General features: G+C 39.3%; 1 protein-coding gene and 1 long non-coding RNA gene across 14 annotated transcripts in view; one reads left to right on the top strand and one right to left on the bottom strand.

Moving 5' to 3' along the window:
- LOC140918318 (uncharacterized) overlaps positions 1 to 10747 on the top strand; it is a 95467-nt gene extending 84720 nt beyond the window's left edge. For both annotated transcript variants that reach the window (XR_013636401.1, XR_012161145.1), the window contains exon 5: positions 9681 to 10747. This is a non-coding gene — a long non-coding RNA (uncharacterized LOC140918318). The remainder of the gene's footprint in view (positions 1 to 9680) is intronic.
- MRTFB (myocardin related transcription factor B) overlaps positions 1 to 21299 on the bottom strand; it is a 203050-nt gene that overhangs the window by 65022 nt on the left and 116729 nt on the right. For 11 of the 12 annotated variants that reach the window (XR_012161142.1, XR_013636400.1, XM_073362400.1 and 8 more), the window contains 2 exons: positions 3688 to 3753; positions 151 to 206 (listed from right to left, as the gene is read on the bottom strand). Coding sequence is in view for 10 of the 12 variants with exons in the window: in XM_073362400.1 (XP_073218501.1) it covers positions 151 to 206; positions 3688 to 3753 (122 nt within the window). In the remaining 2 variants the exon portion in view is untranslated. Of the gene's footprint in view, positions 1 to 150; positions 207 to 3687; positions 3754 to 6145; positions 6197 to 8973; positions 9451 to 21299 lie in introns of those variants that run through there. The other variant, XM_073362394.2, reaches the window with a different exon arrangement.

The raw sequence follows: 21299 nt of genomic DNA, 5'->3' as shown, positions 1-21299 counted from the left end.
AATAAAACGTCCTATGCAGTCTGAGAACTGCCTACCTCACATTTTTTTCTGATCTATTTTTGTTTTTCATAAGTAATAAATTAGCTTTCTTTTTTCAGATATTAATAGTACGTTGATAGTTTTAAAGAAAGTATAAACTACATCCCTTACCCTGGCTCGTTCCAAGCTCTTTCTCTGCTCATGGAATGCAGCTGGGCTTTTCAAAGCTGTGAGAAGAAAGAAAGAGTTAAACTGACAGGAAATGGTTTCCAAATGAAATGCTCTAATCAGTGTATTAGTTAAGGATAGGCATCTTGCACTCAACACTACATCCGGTATGGGACTCCATTTTACTTGCCCAACACCTGACTCTTTCTATTTATTATTTGCTTGTATTTACTGAAGGTTAAATTCATCCCTGTGCAGACAGCTTAAGTGGGACTGAAGTATTGCATATTCTTTGTGCTGGCCCTCTGTACAGGGAGGCATTCCACTCTGAGATTGTAACTCATTGTTAAAATATGTACAGGTTAAGTCTTTTTCTCACATAGAAAATTACTGTAACTCACTGATATAACAGAGGTACAGATTCTAAATTGGGATTTGTAGCTAAGCAAAGCTGTCGATCATGAAGGCAAAACAAACTCCACTTCTCAAGCATAGGCAGAGCACATTAGAACATTTTAAAGGTACACTGTGATACCCTAATAAATTCTAATATTTTATGTTACCTATGTCATATGCTGGTGTCCCCTAGCTATTTACCAATAAAGTGCTCTATGGTAGAATTTTATCAGCCACCATTCAAAATACTGAAATAATGTAGTGGGACATCTGTCCCACTACATTACCCTTCACTTATGATTTATTTTCTCTAATAATAAATACAGGAAAGATCAATGCACAAAACATTCAACAGGCAGGTATAGAAATTGTCTTTTACTAAGAACTGTCTGCACTAATCTATTTTTAAACATTGTAAAAACACAAAATATTCAAAGTAAAGTACAGTTAAAATAGGATAGCACCATAATGCTGTGTTTCATTCTGAAGCAATTTTCAAGAAAATATAAACATTTAAGGGAAAAAATCCTGGAAACATTTGTATTTTTAAAGTGTGATCTCTTCACTTTCCTAGTGAGGTCTGTTGATTCCCAGACAGAAAAAGAAAGGTGCCCTCCGAGCCCACTCCACAGTGTAAGAAGTCTGCAACATGGTAGCTGAAAGCCCAGCTGTCCTTGAGAGATAAGGTATAGATGAAGATCACTGAGAAGTGAGGCTCCGTGTTTGTCACAGAAGTCACGGATTCCATGACTTTCCGTGACTTCTGGGGTAGCCCCTGCAGTTGGCCTGGGAGCCGCCTGAGCAGCTCAGGCAGCCCCTGGGCCAGCCGCACCAGCTGCTGCTGGGGCAGTCTCAACCTCCTCACTCCCTAGCACCAGGAGTTTGGGTGTGGGAGGCTCAGGGCTGGGGATTGGGGTGCAGGGCGGTGCTTACCTCGGGTGGGGGGAGCTCCCCAGAAGGGTGACAGGAACTCCCTTCCCTCAGCTCCTAATCATAGAATCATAGAATATCAGGGTTGGAAGGGACCCCAGAAGGTCATCTAGTCCAACCCCCTGCTCAAAGCAGGACCAATTCCCAGTTAAATAATCCCAGCCAGGGCTTTGTCAAGCCTGACCTTAAAAACCTCTAAGGAAGGAGATTCTACCACCTCCCTAGGTAACGCATTCCAGTGTTTCACCACCCTCTTAGTGAAGAAGTTTTTCCTAATATCCAATCTAAACCTCCCCCACTGCAACTTGAGACCATTACTCCTCGTTCTGTCATCTGCTACCATTGAGAACAGTCTAGAGCCATCCTCTTTGGAACCCCCTTTCAGGTAGTTGAAAGCAGCTATCAAATCCCCCCTCATTCTTCTCTTCTGCAGGCTAAGCTCCTAGCTCCATGTGCTGCCTCCACCTGCAGGCACCTCCTCTGCAGCTCCCATTGGACAAGGTTCCCAGCCAATGGGAGCGTCAGAACCGGGATTTGGGGTCGAGTGGAGGCAGCACGTGGAGCTAGGAGCTGGAGGTTGCCGCTTCCCAGGAGCCAGGTAGGAAACCTGCCCCTGCCGCAGCACCCATGGTGCCCTCCCCGCAGCTGCAACCCGCCCCAGTACCCGTGCTGCCGCTCCAGCACCTGCACCCCTGCTCAGTGGTATCCCACCCCCAAAGTTTTAGTCAGGGGTATATAGTAAAAGTCATGGACAGGTCAAGGGACATGAATTTTTGTTTACTGCCTGTGACCTTTACTAAAAATATCCTTTACTAAAATGTAGCCTTACTGATAAGCCACTACTGTACTGAAAAGGTTAAGAGGATACTATGGTTAAGCAGTCTCAGATGTGTTGGGTAACTGGAAACTTCAAGAAGAGATTAATTTCAAGAAGCCATGCAAGGAATGCAACGAATTGTGACTTCAACCAGTGAAGACTTGAATATTATTTATAATAATTGTAACTAATGTATTTTTGTAATTTTAAATAGGTTTATTTGTTTATTGCATAAAGAATAATTTTTCTAATGGGGTCCATAATCTACGGAGTCCAGTTTTCTCTTACTAGACATTGTCAACTTCCACTGATTCTAAAAATGGACTAAGATAAAGATGCTCAGAGGTGGGGGAGAAAAAAGTATTCAATGCAACTAGGGATGGTGGTATCAAAGGTGGCTTTAATCTATCTTTGCACTCCCCTGATCCTAGGACTGCCTTCCACCCGGCTAGCATAAGTTAAAATAGCCATAGGCTGCTCTACCTTGGTCAAGCTGCTTATGGTCCCTAAAGAATGTTATGGCAGTCAGGGATAGCCAGGGCATAAAAACACCACAACCAGAGCCCTCTCCTTTTTCATGGGGCATGGAGCGGTGGTGGTGCTGGAGTTGGAACAGCAGCTCTATGCCACTCAAACCCCTTATGCATGGGGATCTTCTGCTATTGATTAAACTGACTTTAGGGTACCTTTGTGCTTGTGAAACAGCCACTAACCCTAAATAAGCAAAGTCAAGGGGGAAAATGGACCTTAAGACCAAATATAGTTAGTTTACTTTAAAGTACTGAAATCATTTACAAAGAAACCATATATTTTTAAAAATACAATATAGTAATTTCAGATACATAGTACTGTAAATACAACTAACATAACTAAATTAAGTTAGTTTTCAAACTGTACCTGATTAATAAAAAGCATCTAAATTATCTACATTTTCAAACTGTAACTAAATTAATAAACAGTAACTTTGTTTTAGACTATATCATAGAATTAGAGATGGAAATGACTTCCTAAGTCATTCAGTAAGCCTTATTTGTCCACTTGCTTTCATTGGTGTAATTCAATCATTTGCAGTGAAGTTACTCACAGGTTAAACTGTTGTAAAGAACAATTAGGCCCAGTATTTTCTATCATTTGTCTGCTCTTATTTCAAATGTCTCCAACTCTAGGGAGATGCTAACACAGTGGCTATTCTGTCTGCAGATTAATTTAGTTTACTGTCTTTACCTTGTATTTTAAATACCTCTTATTTAAATTAGCTATAATTTTCCTGTAGGTATTACATGAACATAATCAAATGACAAAGTTATCACGACTGCTTTCCTTAGAAATTTTCATCTTCAATTATTTTATATGTCTTGAAATATGATACAAGTTACTGTAAATAAAATTAGTCTTACGTGGCATGATGCCCTGGTCCACCAGCTGTTCTCTTGTCCGTCTTTGCTGCAGCCTAAGCTGAAGTACTGGCAAAAGAAAATAGCAATCATTAATTCACATGCTATGATACTATCTCCTACTTAAAGCTGCAGAAAAGAACAATATAAATTCTAATTAAGAAGTCAAATATTTCAACTTTGAACACAATCAAAATATTTCTATTCAGTAACAGACACAGGATATTGTATAATAGGTCTGTAGATTACTTTTTAAAATCTTTGGTAATGTTACACCTTCAGTAAAAACACATAGTGACTATATGTCCTTCTGACATGTCTAGAATCCAAAGCACACCAGTATTCTGTAGCGATATATTAATGCTGTTAAGAATTCAAATTTTCATATTCTATTTTATGATTTTTTTCACAAATATGATAAGATTTTTTAGATTATTTATGTACAACAGATTCTAGATTCAAATTCAGATTCTAATACAGAAGGATATGAATTTCAAATTAAAGAAATCACATTACATTGATTTCCTCAATAATAAATAATAATAATAAAATTTTGCACTTACATAACATCTTTGACTTGAATATCTCAGTATTTTACAAAGGGGAATTTCTCCCATTTTAAAAATAGAGAACTGAAGAAGAGATTAATTGCTTGCTTGATTAATGAGAGATTTACCCTGTCTCAATGGTCTAATTTAAATACTGAATAAATCTGCCATTTAGTAATTTGAAGGAAGTCCTGCCCAAACTTTAGAGGTAACTATTCTATATTTTATTTAAATAATCTCCAAAGAAATCTTCATGAAATATTCAAACAGGTACTTATTTTTTATTATTTATACTATTACAGCACATAGACGCTCTGGTCATGGACAAGGATCCCATTGTGCTAGGAGCTGTACAAACACAAAACAAAAAGATTTGGTAGCCCAAAGTTTAATTTGAAATAATTTTAAATAGAAATGGAGTTTTAATTTGGCTTCTTTTGGTGTCACTGTCTAAACTTATATAGGTCTTTAGTTTGGAAAACAGCAGAGAGTACTGGGAATAAGAACCAATGCCAAGACTTCAGGGCTGCAGTATTTTATGCACAAAATATTTATATTTATATTATTCCTTATGATACTGTTAAAGCATTGTACACCACTTTCTGTAAATCCAAAATGGGGAGTCTTAAGGATGGACAAATAGACCACTATATGTTTATACTGTGCCTTACACAAAAAGGCCCTGATCTGTTTGGGACCCCTTTGCATGAATGTAATAAGTAATAATTATTGTTATTGACTTTACATGCAACAGAAAGATTTCCTGGAGTAGACCTATAATAGATAGGTAAATCAGAGCTCTGTATCCCCATGCAAGGTATCTGAACCTGATATCTTGTCAAAAGCCCATTAAAACAGCACCCAGTACAGAGCCTGATTCCGATAACCGTAACACTACTCACAGCCTCACTGACTTCTATGGGATTGCTTGCATGACTAACGTGTGGCAACACCCATGCCCTTGACAGAACCAACACTGATGTTGTATTTCCAAGGAATTTAGAAGCACAGGTCCCATTGACTTTCAAGTGTTCAGTTTTCCTTCACAGAGATGACTGCAGCCTCTCTTTTACAAAAATATTTTACATTATTTGTTTTAAAAATATCTAACTTCCCTCCCCCTAATATTTTAATGTTCATCTGTAAGAGTGGTTTTATTTTCTTTAAATGTCTAAAATTTTTCATTATATTAGCAAACGAGGATAAACACAGCTTAACCAAACAATTAACCTACAGAGAAATAATAAACACATTCTCTTACAGTAAAGCATGCCTTGATACTTTGTGTGATGTAGGCTATGTAAAACAAATTATACTGCATTCTAAAGATTTCCTCTGATAACTCCTGGCTGTATGATTAGGAGACACTGTTCCCATTGTACTTCTTTAGGATTCAAAACAAACTATAAAGAACATCAAAATGAATGTAATTTTTTCAAAATTAGTCTGAGCACAGCGTTAATTGTTTTCAGAGTATAAAAGGGAATCAGCTTGTTTCCTGTTTTATGAAGGGGGCGGGGAGGAGGAAGATGGCCTTCTGGCCAAAACATAAGACTGAGAGTGGAGATATCTGGATGCAATTCCAGACTCAGACACAAACCTGAAAAAAAAGGATAATACCTTCCTATGTCATACAGGCATTGAGAAGGTTAGATCATTTTAAACTGGGCTAAGCTGCACATGTGCAAGTCATTTTTTACATTGGTCTGGCACATCCACCTCAAGGGTTGCACTGGGGCAGTTGCATTAGTGTAGCTGCACAAATACAAAAATACCAGCATAGACAAGGTCTTAGTTAATATTTGTGAGCAGCTCTGAGGTCTTCAGATAGAAAGTGATAGAGAAGTGCAAGGTGTTGTTATTGTTAAGAACAGGAGACTTATGTACTAGTCCCAGCTCTGGCATTAACTCACTGTGTGATCTTGAACCAATCACTTAGCTGCCTCATGCCTCCGTTTTCCCTTCTGTAAAATAAGGATGATAATGCTTACCCACCTTTGTAAAACTGCATTTTCTGCAGAGGAAAAGCTCTATGTAAAAGGTAATTATATTAATAATAATATTGTTAAAAGGGGAAGGAATTAAAAGTAGCTCTGCGTTTGTAAGCCGTAATGACACTACTAGAGCAGTTTTGTTTGGAGTACCTCTTTCAAGATTACAGTGTTGTTGTACACTGTACGAGTCAGGGGTGGGCAAACTTTTTGGCCCAAGGGCCACATCTGGGTGGGGAAATTGCATGCAGGGTCATGAATGTAGGACTGGGGCATGGGGTTGGGGTGCAGGGTGCAGAAAGGGTTCAGGGTGTGGGGTTCAGCCTGGCACAGCTTACCTTGAGCCACTCCGGGGTGTCAGCGGCGCACAGCGGGGCTAAGGCAGGCTCCCTGCATGCCCTGGCCCCGTGCTGCTCCCGGAAGCAGCTGGCACCACATCCCTGCGGCCCCTGAGGGTGGGGAGGGGCAAAGGGCTGCACTTGCTGCCCTCGCCTGCAAGTACCACCCCCCGTAGCTCCCATTGGCCAGGAACGGGGAACCGCGGCCAAAGGGAGTTTTGGGGTTGGTACCCGCAGGCAAGGGGCAGCACGTGGAGCCCTCTGCCTGCCCCCCCGCCACCAGGGGCTGCAGGGACATGATGCTGACCGCTTCTGGGAGCGGCACGGGGCCAGGGCAGGCAGGGGGCTTTAGTTTGCCAACCCCTGCTATAAGTAGTAAGGAGGGCAGAGACCAGAGAAAGCAAATGTAGCAACAAAAAAGAATGTCACGAAAATCATGTATGTGAGATGCAAATATATTAAAAATCAATATTGAGTTAATAGCATTTCCATAGCAACTTCAAAACACTCACTATATGTAATGGAACAGATTGTGGTGTTGCAGTAGTTGTTAATTAGTAAGGGAACTAATGTAACCATGGAAATATTTTTCTAAAAAATTCAATTTGAATGGTTTAATTTTGATTTTTCTTTCTTTCTTGGAGCAGCATGAAGTTAAGTTGTAACTAGGGCTGTTGATTAATCATAGTTAACTCACGATTAACTCAAAAAAATTAACCATGATTACAAAATTTAATCGCGATTAATCACACTGTTAAACAATAGAATGCTCACTGAAATGTATTAAATATTTTGGATGTTTTTCTACATTTTCAAATATATTGATTTCTATTACAACACAGAATACAAAGTGTACAGTGCTCACTTGATATTATTTTTATTACAAATATTTGCACTGTAAAAATGATAAACAAAAGAAATAGTATTTTTCAATTCACCTCATACAAGTACTGTAGTACAATCTCTTTATCGTGAAACGTAGATTTTTTTGGGGGTTACATAACTGCACTCAGAAACAAAACAATGTAAAACTTTAGAGACTGCAAGTCTGCTCAGTCCTACCTCTTGTTCAGCCAATTGCTAAGACAAAGAAGTTTGTTTACATTTACGGTTGATACTGCCGACTCCTTCTTATTTACAGTGTCACCTGAAAGTGAGAACGGGTGTTTGCATGGCACTTTTGTAGCCGGCGTTGCAATGTATTTACATGCCAGATATGCTAAACATTCATATGACCCTTCATGTTTCGGTCACCATTCCAGAGGACATGCTTCCATGCTGATGATGCTTCTTCAAAAAATAATGTGTTAATTAAATTTGTGACTGAACTCCTTGGGGGAGAAGGGTATGTTCCTGCTGTGTGTTTTACCTGCATTCTGCCATACATTTCATGTTATAGCAGTCTTGGATGATGACCCAGCACATGTTCGTTTTAAGAATACTTTCACAGCAGATTTGACTAAACACAAAGAAAGTACCAATGTAAGATTGCTAAGGATCGATACAGCACTCAACCCAAGGTATAAGAATCTGAAGTGTCTTCCAAAATCAGAGGGACAAGGTGTGGAGCATGCTTTCAGATGTCTTAAAAGAGCAACACTCCGATGCAGAAATTACAGAACCCGAATCACCAAAAAAAAATAATCAACCTTCTGTTGGTAGCTCCTGACTCAGATGATGAAAATGAACATGCGTCTGTCTGCACTGCTTTGGATTGTTATCGAGCAGAACCTGTCATCAGCATGGACGCATGTCTTTTGGAATGGTGGTTGAAGCATGAAGGGACAGATGAATCTTTAGCGCATCCGGCATGTAAATATCTTGCGATGCCGGCTACAACAGTGCCATGCACACGCCTGTTCTCACTTTCAGGTGACATTGTAAACGAGAGGTGGCCAGCATTATCTCCTGCACATTGTAACCAAACTTGTTTGTCTGAGCGATTGGCTGAAGTAGGACCGAGTGAACTTGTAGGTTCCGAAGTTTTACACTGTTTTATTTTTGAATGAAGTTATTTTTTGTACATAATGCTATATTTGTAAGCTCAACTTTCATTATAAAGAGCTTGCACCACAATACTAGTGTTAGGTGCTAGCCCCAACTCCTACAGGCTGGGGGGAGTTGGGGCTGCAGGGTGGGGGTGGTCAGGGTTCTGGGTGGGGGCCTCAGGGCTTCTGACCTTTGGGGTTCTGGGCTTCTGCCCTGTGGGAGCACCAGGGCTCAAGGCTTTAGACCCAGTGGTAGTGCTGGGGCTTCAGAACCATGGCTGTTTCTGGCTTCAGCCCCACAGTGGTCCCCAGGGCTTGGGGCTTTAGCTAAGAAGGAAGCGCCAGGGCTCCCTGCAGTTCTGCTCCCAGTTTCAGCCCCAGTGCCCCTCCCCACCAGCCATAGCTTAAGCCCCAGTGCACCTACCCCGCCAGCTGAAATCGTGAGTGGAGTAGTGGGGAGCTCCATGTCCCCCCCATGAGGCTGAATCTGGGAGAGAGGCATGGTGCCTGAGGAGATGCTCAGTACCGGGTCCCTTACGGGTGAATTCGGTGCCATGGAGGAGGTATGTTGCCATCTGTGTCTTGACTCCATCTCCTTCGCCTGGGACTTGGCAGTGCCGAAGGTGCCGAAGGAGTGTCACAGGTGCTCACCTAAGCACGTGTTGGGATCAGGGGTAGCGACCTGGCAGGAGACCGCCATTGTTTCTGTGGTGCTCTCTGCAGAGACGTCTGTGCCCTCTTCCTTGGTCTTTTAGAGGAAGGCATGTCTCCTGTCCCTGCAGCGGGGGGTGCCCGGAGAGGAGGTCTGTTGGTCTGGCTCAGGTTGGAGAGATTTCTCCATCAAGATTATTTTGAGTCTGAAATACCAGTCACACTGCGCTCTCCATTTTAGATTGCTACAGTAGGCCCCAAGACATTGGACACAGAAAGGGTGTTCATCTGAAATGGGCATTGCTTCGCAGCATGAGCTGCATTGCTTAAAGCCTGGGGAGCCAGGCATCTTAACAGTTAACCACCCCTGGTGAAGGGACGGTAAACTGGATAAAAGTAAACTTTTTTTGGTAATAAAAACTAACATTAACACTAACTACAACTTTCTATATGACTAACTAATGTATTTTTTTCTGAAAGGTTTGGAAGAGTAATGATCACTGCCCCAGAGCTCCGTCTTCAGCCAAGGGCGATTGAGAAAAAACTGGAGGGCGGGTTGTGTGCACGCTAGACATGGAACCAACAGCACCGTGAGATGCCTACTGCGCACGTGTGACCTGCACAGACACTGCTACCATAAATCTCTGATCGACGGAGTCAGGATGCACCAACACCGGAAGTGGCGCACCCACAGGGACAGCACTCGGAGAAGAATTAACATTATAATATTAACCTTAAACACCTGGGTTTAGCACTAACAATTTCTTATTGAATTAGCACACAGCACTGAGGAATCCAATAACTGGTGTCCAGGGATTAAATAACACTGTATGTTCTAGTACTGGCTTCTATCTGATGTAACCATGGAAACGCAGAAAGCTCAGAATTATCATAAGACGAAATGGACAATATGTCTAAAATCAAGTGTGTAATACCTATACACGTTGGGTAGGCGCATTACTATTCAAACAATATGATTTAGAAGCAGCATGTCATGACTACCTCAGTGCAAAGTTTTCTCCAGACAGAATCAATTGTTTTGTTCCTTGGGTGGATAATAACTGTGCAAACATAAATTGGCTTTCCCCTATCTCCTTTAAACTCAATGATTCTTTTGACATTGCTTGTAAACAACAAAAGCCAGTGGAGTTCCTGTCCTGGCCAGAACAGAGTACAAACACACACACTGTATGTAGACCAACTTTACTCCACACTTGGGCTTGGCTTTGCTGGGAATTCAAACAACAGAAATGTAAACCACATCCTCAGCTTCTATCATACACCCAAGTTCTCTATGCCTAATGAATTATTCTGATGTCCTGAGCAGAGATAACAAGTTACACCTGACACTAGTTCATAGGAACCACCATCTCTGCAGGATTCCAGCACCTGTTAACACAGTGGATCAACATGAAAATGAATGCTGGTACTATTACAATAGGTATGAGGAATCCAGTCAGTCATCAGTGGGATCCATCTACCATAACAGACAGATGGTTCGCTTTATGTAAAAAGATGTGATTTTTGATGTTTACAATTGCTACTAGGCTGTTCATCTTGTTACTTGGTTCGATTGAGTCTTCCCTTATGAGTCTTATGATGGCCCATTACCTTAGGCCTAGAGAAGCTGAAAACTGCAGCAGACAGAACTACAATTTGATTACATTATTTCCTACCTTTTTAGGGGTTCCTGACAAGATCATCAGAAAACTTTTTGAACAGCTAAGGCTATTTTAACACCATAATAAAACATTTTCAGGTGTTAGTATATCCAATATAAAAAGTAATTCTGATTCTAAGATTGGTCTCCACACTACAAATCCACAACACAATTTTGTATGATTGGTAATCTCTGTTTGAAATCCCTCCCCAAACTGGAACAGCAGTATGGATTGGAAGCTTTGTGAGTGGGAAGCTTCCGCAGTATCTACTCCTTCAGCCTGGCTCAAATAAGTGCTATTAGTTTCTCACTTTATGAAACACTAATTATTCAAAAATTTCAAAGAAAAAAATTACTGTAGGCTAGAACAAAAATTACTGTAGGCTAGTACAAGGTCTTAGTGCAGGAACAAATAGCGTTACCATATTTTTATCTAATCAGTTTGGCTGATAAACTACATGAAAGGGGTGGAGGTTTACTGGTTTGAGATACTTGATTTTGCACTTGTATATCTTAAATACTTTCAAGATATACATAAATTAGGTATGTCAATTTATTTGTTAATTACTGGATCAGATTGTTTCCCCCAGATCACCACAGAGATGATCTTCCCATTCTTGCATAAAAGGGGTAAGACTATTATTTAGCATTGTGCTCCCTTCCAAAGACAACATGGATGAGGCTCTGTGGGATCAGGATCCACAGCCGGAAAGAGAATGAGGGAAGGAGAGTGGGCAGCCTCATGCTGATTGGGAGGGAGGAAGACACTACATTCCCAATGGAGCTTACTTGGAAAACGAATATTACCAGAGCTTCTATTAACAGTTTCATAATGGGGCTGGTGATGTCAGCAGCAGCCACGGGAGAGGGGAATCCTGGCAGTACAGATCTATTACAGCTGGCGATCCAGGGCCTCCATATGCATAGCACTGACCTCCTGAGACACATATGGGGTTTGAAGTATGGCTTATTATGGGGGGAAGGGGCAAACCCTTGCTCCAAGGGAGCAATAGGTGAGAGGTTCAGCAATGGAATCCTTTCAATACTTTTCTTCCTCTTTCACCTTCTTACGCAGGTTTTACCATGAGAAAGGGTGATCCAGCCCACAGTTTGGTATTTTGAAGTTATTTTTTAAATAGTTAGAATAAAAAAAACCCTGAAATAGCAGCTTTTGTGCCAACTCAGGAAAGGAGTAACATATGAGAAAATTCATCTTCATTCCTCATACAAGGGCATGATTGCATCCACTTCCAATTCTATGCTCAGCAGCAGAGTCATTACACTGTTGGCTCTTCACTGAAGGAACCTTTACATGGTTCAAAACTTTTCTGAGGCTATGTTAAGGACCATGGTCAGTGGAAGCTGATACCCTCACAGATATAAATAGATCAGTCAAAAGCGACAATGAGAAAGCTGCTGAGTTAGGCAGAATTTGCAGAAAAATGTCAAGGCAAAATTAGCCTTTAATTAGTGGAAAGAAGATGCCTCCTGGGACACAATCTCAAGGCAATTCTGAAACTCAACAGCAGTGTCCTGTTTAGTGACTTAAACATTAGGTTAAATTAGTGAATGTGAGAGAAGTGGGTAATACAAAAGGGTATTATTCCATCTATATCTAGAGTGAACTGGGTATTCTTTATAATGAATAGCCTTAATTACTTTAGTCTCAACTTTTACAATTATGCTTGGCAAAAACATATAAAATATTTTATTTTAAAGTGCAAATATTACCCACAACATCCATTTGTGCTATTACCAAATATACAGATTATTTTTGGGAGGACAGGGCATACTTGTATCCCCATATCCCCAAGGCTCCACCAACCACCCTAAGGATTTGAATTTCTATTGGCAAGTTTCCAAGTCCGGAGGAAAAAAGGAAAGAACTAACACTGATGTCTGCCAATAAAAGTAAAACCAAATAACCTCTTTAAAGCTCTTAATAAGGCATAAGTATTTCCTAAAATATACTTTAAAAATAGTTTGACTGAAAAGGGATTGAATTGCTCAGCTTTCTCTGAAAATTGTTGCTGCGCCAAAGCCTCGGTGTCAGACTTCAGTTTTGAATCCTGTCCTCCAGCACAGATAACACAAAGGGGCAGGAACAAGCCATATTATAGCAGTACTCAGCACTAATATCACGTGGATTGAAGAGAGAACAGGCATGTTCTTATTACATGAGATCATTGAAACAACCAGCACTATAAGAATGACTGCTGCTAAAATACCTATATATAAGGTTAACAGAATTTACACTAATTGTTTGAATTAATGACACTTTATACCTGTCAGAAAAACAGTGCAAGCTAAGCCTTCTCCAGGGTTTCAGTGTGGAACGTGTGCCCTAAAAAATAAAAATCAACCTATTTTCCATGTAGAGTGAAGCGATCATGGAAAATTTGCCAGTCAAAAATATGAAAAAAATCCATCCCTTAACAGTCATTTTGTTTTGTGCATGATAAATTATTAACAGGAATTAAATGTTCTCCCCTCACTCTTTATTTTTTCAATTGAATCAGAATGCTAAGTTAATAATTTCATGATCACATTTCATTGCCATATAATTCCCAGCACACAGCTCTACCATAGTTGAGTGGGTGGCCGTGCTGCATGTTTATCAATATTTTATTCTAGTAGTGCCTAAAGCCCCCAATCAGGATCAGGCTGATTGTCCTAGGTGATACACAAACAAACAATAAAAACTGCTCCCTACCCTAAAAAATGTACAGTTTAATAGGACATGTTGCAACAGACAGAGGGAGCAAGGGGGCAGGAAGATGAGGGAAAAAGTAATAAGAACACTTGTGTACACAGGCCAGGTCTACACAACTAGGTGGTTTTGACAATGTTTCTTTCTTTTTTAAAAAAATATGTGGCATATATCAACAGCGAAGTGGCTTTTGATTTGACTGGCTTGCACTGAAACGAGCTGGTGTCCCAGATGTTCTGCTAAATCTGGTGCATGACCTTCATTCCGGTACTGGTGCAAGAGAGCAGTGTTTCCATAAAACCTCAAGTGTGCAGCAGGGATACATTCTTGCTCTGGCACTATTCTGTCAAAATATCAACTGGATATTAAGATTTGCCACTCCACATACCAGAGTCAAGCTGGTAAGAACTTTTCACCAAACAAAACTATGAAGACAATGCTGGCTTGCTTACAGAGAAGCCAGGGAATTTCAGCCCTGCCCTTCAAAGTTTCCAAGATGTCACACAAACTATGGAGTTGAATATCTCATGGCAGAAGACCAAGATCTAGAAGCTCAGAGCTGAAGCACTAGAACCTTTGGTACAGGAGAGGTCGAACACTGTGGAGCGCATTTTTATGAGTTCAACTACCTAAGATGCAAGCAGAGATCAAACGGTCACAGCAAACTGGATGTGCTCCAACAAGCAGCTCATGCTGCCTACTGCATGAAGTCCATGTCTCACTTACAGATGCAAAAACATCTCCGCTCTAAGACAAAGTTCAGGATCTCTCAAATCTGTATACTTCCTGTACTCCTAGATGGGTCAGAAAACTAGACCTTCTCATAGGGAGACTTGGAGTGGCTGTTTCTGCCCAGGATGTTCATGCTGTGGCCAAGTTGCAAACCTAACCCAATACATCACAGATGACTGAAACATGTAAAATTACAGGGCCTGTGTTTGTTGAACTGTCAGCTGCTTATGACACTGTGAACAACTGTGTACTTCTATTTAAACTGGCAAGAATTTTGAGAAATAGCAAGATGCTCCAGGTCATCTCCTTGGAGCTCAAAAATCAATATTCTTTGTTGAGCTAGGTGGTCAAAATAGTCAATAACACACTCAGTGCAACAGATTGCCCCAAGGATCAATGCTATTACCCTTGCTATTTAACATATACACAAATGACCAACCAGAATTCCCCTGACATGTGAAGATTCATTTATGCAAGTGATCTTTGCATTGCCATCCAATCGAAAAGATTTAAGGACACTGAGCACAATTTAGTTGGATTCCTGAGTGTACTCAGAAATTATTATCATACATAGTTCCTGAGCAAGACACAAGTGTACGCCTTTCACCGAAACACCATCGGGCTAAGCAAAAACTTCAAATATTGTGGGATAGTATAACCTTTGAGCACTGTAAACATCTGGTGTACTTGAGGGGGAGGGAAGGTCAACTGCGGAGCACTGTGGCCCAATATGGTCGTGCTTGAGCCATGCACACAAAATTGGTACCAAACTCAGTCAATCCTGTAGGATCATCATTGGTACTTTGTAACTGACTCCTACGCTGTTGCTATACTGCCTTGCATGGATTACACCATCATACATGATGCAGGATGTCTTCAGTAAAAAAAGAGAGACAAAAACAAGTGCATAAACCAAGACTTCCACTGTATGGACATATTCCACTAACCTAGACGCTGAATTACAGAAAGATAAGTAACAATACTGGGTCGTGGCTATGGGGTGTTGAAGGGACAAACAATAATGATGACCTCTTCCTGAATCAAGCATAATTATCCACATAATATCACTCATACCACTGAAGAGAGAGCCAAGAATCACTCTGTCTCAAAGGCCCTGAGCCAGAACCTTAGATTCATAGATTCCAAGGCCAGAAGGACCATTGTGGTCATCTAGTCTGACCATCTGTAAGACACAGGCCATAGGACTTTCCCAAAATAACCTAGAGTATATCTTTTAGGGAAACATCCAATCTTTATTTAAAAATTATCAGTGATGGTGAATCCACTACAAATTTTAGTAAGTTATTCCAACCCACAAAGTCTTGAAGCATGTACATAATTTTAAGCATGTTATAATTTCCATTTACTTCTATCAGACCACTAGCATGCTTAAAGTTAACCATATATGTAAGTGTTTGGAGAAATAAGGCCTATGTTAGCACCAATGCACGAACTAGGCTACTGAAGACAGACAACTGTTTTGTAACTTATAGGATCTGACATATCTCCTCTATAACGCTGGTAATTGAGGGAATAAAGTCTCAAAAATGCTTCTGAACAAAAGCTATGAACTGAGCTGTCAGCCAAATCACTGGTTAGCTCTAGATTGTGTAATTTATTTAAAATCAGCACTTGAGCGCAACATTAACATTTAGCTTTCAGATTCTTAGAAAAGCCTCCTTATAAATTTTATACAATGGGAGTCAATATATTAATCACTTAAAAGGAGTACTTTCTAATAAAATCAATTTTGTTTACCTTTATCCTATTGTTATTGAGTGGTTTCTTTGGAACTTAATTGAAAAAAATATGTTAATTTCTTACAATCAGAATGCCAGATCCTCAACTGATTTAAAAATCAGTATAGGTCTGTCTATTGACTTCAGTGGTGTTGTGCAGATTTTCACCAGGCGAGGATCTATTCCACAGAGGCTAGAGTTCCCACTATTAATTCATTTAGTGTTAGCATATCAGGAAATCTCTGCATCTACAGACAAAGGAATAAAGATGGTGTGTACGGAGTAAATGGTTCTCTGGTAACCACACATGTAACAGAATGTACGTTACTGTTTTGAGATACATTGCAGTCTAGTTGTGGATTACATAGAAGTAGTTTAATTGTGCTCCATCTCCCAACAGTGAATATTGTTAAGAGTTCACATACTGTAAGATTCAAAGGGGGGCAAAAGGTTAAGCATGAACAGCAACAAAGGAAAAAGGCCCTGCAGCACATCATTGAATGCCTTGCTGTTTGAGTACATGGAGGCAAGCATATATAAAGAAGCAAATTCACAATCACCAATACATCACATCGCATTTTATATATAGTCTACTGAAGAGTGACAAATTAATGTGTCTTATTTCTGGAGTAATGATAATTGTGTGAAAGGTAGAACTGATGAAAATAAAAGATATGGTATTATTAAAGCATCTTAAGTAAATACATCATTATCAAAGTTAAGATAAGTGATTTTCAGCTGCTGTGGTATTCATGGGATGAACTGGTAATTTGTATGCTATGGAAAAGGTGTCTCCAAGTAGTCATATGTAACCACAAGAACTGGAATGTAAAGAGGACAAAAATAAATTGATAGCTGTCCTGTAGGAACAATGCTATCTATATTGATTGACAGGCTTTCATCACTGCTCCTTGTCTTGAACAAAACCAGAGCTCACATTGTGCATAGTAATCCTAGCACTAATTCCAAATCCTATGCATTTCAGATAGAACATAAAGTTTGTTTTTTTTAAAGTAGGTGTTATGAAATGAGGCTCCAAATGGCTGTTGAAAGTTCAGGCTGTTTAGGGGATTTGTTATAAACACTGTAAATCTCTGGGGAGGGATTAGTAAAATAATGTATACATCTTTCAAATGATTACACCTGTGGAAAAGGCAAAAATAAAATAATGTAGCTAGAAAAATATGTTTTAAATGCTCTCTGTACAATTTTCTAATTATTTCTCCCGAAGTTAAAACACTGCAGATATTAGCTGTTTAGATAAGAACATCGATGATGTTGGGAAAATGGCATTTCCAGCATTCTGCCTTGGAAATTAACAGGAGTTCTGACAACTCTACTGCTGGCTGCTGCTCTGGCTGCCATGGAAACAGACAGCGCTCAAAACGGGACAGATTCCTTTAAACTAATTGCTGTTCCACAAAAAGTCTGTGGTGAGATTTTTGTTTTTTCTGTTTTTGTTTTTCTGAAACAGAAATTAGTTTAAAGCAACTTGTTCTACTCTTGGTGAGCCAAAGTCCCTCTAGGACGCTGCACATGAAATATAGAACCACAGTAACAATGGACACAAAAGATTCTCTGGATAGATCTATCACTTCTAAATAACAGGATTGAGATACTTTTTAAAAGTCAATATATATTATTGACAATATATATACCTATAACTGTAACTGTAGTTATTTGACATTGAGACTTTGAAATATAAGACACAATGAGTGAGTAAAGTCACAATAAAGCAGCACAAAATAGTGTATCGAGCGAAGTGAATGATATAGCTAAATACTCTAAACATAAAGTTTGGAATGTCTAGAATACTAAAGCCAGAGATTCAAATCCCAGGAAGGTCAAATCAGTCCTTTATCTTTCCTAGCTACATAAATGGAGCAACAAGTAGTTAATTCTAATGTTTATCTTTTGACAACTACTAAAAAGAACAAGGTCCTGTTTGCTCTGCATGGACTTTAAAGATCCCATGGCACTTTCCTAAAGAGAAGGGAATTATGCCAAAATGCTGTATCATATGTTATTTGCGACCCTCCATCTCCAAGGAAAGTACATTTCAGTAGTGTTGTACCATATTTATATAGTTATAAAATACTCTGGAATTAAATATTAGGAATTTTCAGAGAATGTTTAATTGCTAGATATAAAACTGAAAATTCAAAATGTAAAAATTAGGATGTTTTGGAGAGTAGCTGTTCTTTCTGCTATTTATTATTCACTGTAGAGGCTTGTGAAGGATTATGGAATATGTTGTTTCTCACTCTGTATTACTCATCCTGTATGTTTCCAGAATCACAAATTTGATGATCACATTGTGTTCTTTTGGTTTCCATAGCATTCACAAATTTGATAACAACATTGTATTCTTTTGGTTTCCATTGCAGAAAAAGTGATTTCATTATAACGGAAGTGTTAAACTGCCTGTGATCTGGGGGAAGCGCCTAGAGACAAACTGCACAGGATTTCACAGGCAAAACTGAAACGTAATAAAGGTTTTTGGTCTCACTTCCTGTCTATTACAAGAAGTAAATAAATAATATCTTAAATGATATTTAATATAATAAAAATCACTAATTCACAATGAAGTAGAAAGTTGCCATCTTAGTCTGATGACAGTTTGTGACAAAGAAAGTTCAGCTCAGCACAAGAATACATTGACAATAGGTTAGAAATCTGAGACTTATGTGTGTTAAGGTAATTTAAATTATAAGAATCAAAGTTCTGTAAAGAGTTCTTTATTATTATTATTAAATTAATATATACGTTGCTTATCCATTTTATATACAGGTCCTTTTTTGGTAAATAATAGAACATACTTCAAAACCAGCTGGAAATGTCTAGAGCCTTTTAAGCATTCACATTCTGAGGAGTACTTCCTTTGTTCCTTTTAGTTTCATCAGCTGAAAAGTATAGTCAATAAGTGCAAACAGCTGGAATTTACACTGTTGAGTGCTCTGCAGAGCTTACAGAATCTCTGTGCATGATATAGTCATAGAATCTCAGGGTTGGAAGGGACCTCAGGAGGTCATCTAGTCCAACCTGCTGCTCAAACCAGGACCAATCCCCAGTTTTTGCCCCAGATCCCCAAATGGCCCTCTCAAGCATTGAGCTCACAACCCTGAGTTTCGCAGGCTAATGCTCAAACCACTGAACTATCCCTCCCCTACAGTAGTTCCATAGAAACTCTTCAGGATTCTTGAAAGAAATTCTGAAAAACCCTGCAGGATCCCATAAACTCCTGGAAAGTGTACCACAGAGATTGCAGGCTTTTGTATGTCAGCCAACATCACTGTGTAAGTGTCTCCAGAGGAAGCGCTCCATTGCATGCATGTAGAAAATGAAAAGATACATTGGAAGGAAAACTAATTAAAGGCAATTTTTCTGACATTAAAAAAAAAAAAAACCTATTAGACAATATAACCCAGAAGGTCTATCATGTCATTCATCAGTAACTGAGGAACGGGACAATCTGTGTCATACATTATTGCTATGGAACATTTATTATTTGGAAACAAGTCTGGACATAAATTTATCTTCAAATTTAGGTTGTTAGAATCCTTGCTGCAAGGACTGTTCTAGATATAAAATCTAAACTTCCCACAATTTTTTCCAAATTTATATAATGAGAAAATAATCTCTCTCTGCTTTGTGTGGAGAGAGAGGAGAAGTTAATGTTTAAAAAACCCCAAAGGTTTTGTGAAATTCGGTACAGTCATATAAGCAAAAATTATGCTTTCTAAATTTCTAGGTATTTTTCTAACCATTTCATAAATAGTTGCTGAGACTTCCTTTTTTTAAAAAAACTCATTCACACGTCCTCATATAGCCTTAAGATCCAGAGAGGAAGGATGGCCTTGTGGTTAAGGTACTGGCCTGGAACTCATCAAACCTGGATTCAACTTCCAAATCTACCACAGACTTACTCCCTGACACGTCACTGTGGCTTTAATCCCACCGAGACTCATGTAAATATGATTAACTTTATGCACAATAATCTTGATTTAGCAAAGCTCTTAAGCATGTGCTTACCTTTAAAATCAATGGGACTTAACTATGTGTTTGAAGTTACTTACATACTAAAAAGAACGAGGAGTACTTGTCGCACCTTAGAGACTAACAAATTTATTTGAGCATATGCTTTCGTGGGCTAAAGCCCACTTCATCAGATGCATGCAGTGGAAAATACAGTAGGAAGATATATATATATATATATATACACACACACAGAGAACCTGAAAAAATGGGGGTTGCCATACCAACTCTAATGAGACTAATTGATTAAGATGGGCTATTACCAGTCAGAGAACATTTCAACCTCCCTGGACACTCAATTACAGACCTAAAAGTTGCAATTATTCAACAAAAAACCTTCAAAAACAGACTCCAATGAGAAACTGTAGAACTGGAATTAATTTGCAAACTGGACACCATTAAATTAGGCTTGAATAAAGACTGGGAGTGGATGAGTCATTACACTAACTAAAAAACTATTTCCCCACGCTAATTTTCCCCCACTGTTACTTACACCTTCTTGTCAACTGTTTGAAATGGGCAATCCTGATTATCATTACAAAAGTTTTTTTCTCTTGCTGATAATAGAGCACCTTAATCAATTAGTCTCGTTAGAGTTGGTCTGGCAACCCCCATTTTTTCATGTTCTCTGTGTATATATATATCTTCCTACTGTATTTTCCACTGCATACATCTGATGAAGTGGGATTTAGCCCACAAAAGCTTGTGCTCAAATAAATTTGTTAGCCTCCAAGGTCCCACAAGTACTCCTCGTTCTTTTTGCTGATACAGACTAACATGGCTACCACTCTGAAACCTGTTACATACTAAAGTGATTGCTGAATAAGAACAGTTTCCTGAATCACGTCCTGTGAGTAGTCCCACTGTCTTAAATGGGATTACTCACAGTGCATAGAATTAAGCACGTTCATAAATCTCGGCAGGACGGGGGCTCTGAACTCTCTGCTTTAAATGTGGATAATGCTATTTTCCCTTTCTTATACCTCTTCTCTCTTGTCTATTTAGATCGTAATTCTTCAGGGCAAGAACTCTCTCTTATTTCTGAGTATGCATATTGGGTCCCTGATCTCAGTTGAGCCCTGTAGGTACTACTGTAGGTACATAAATATGCTATTCTACAACAGAAGACTCTAGGATCAAATTTGCAAAAGCACTTAAGTCATTTAGGAACTTAACTCCCATTGACTTATAATGGGACTTAAGCGTCTAAGTGACTTAGGCAT

Source organism: Lepidochelys kempii, chromosome 10, assembly GCF_965140285.1.
Source record: "Lepidochelys kempii isolate rLepKem1 chromosome 10, rLepKem1.hap1, whole genome shotgun sequence".
Taxonomy (NCBI): domain Eukaryota; kingdom Metazoa; phylum Chordata; order Testudines; family Cheloniidae; genus Lepidochelys; species Lepidochelys kempii.
This window is presented reverse-complemented; position numbering and strand designations above follow the sequence as displayed.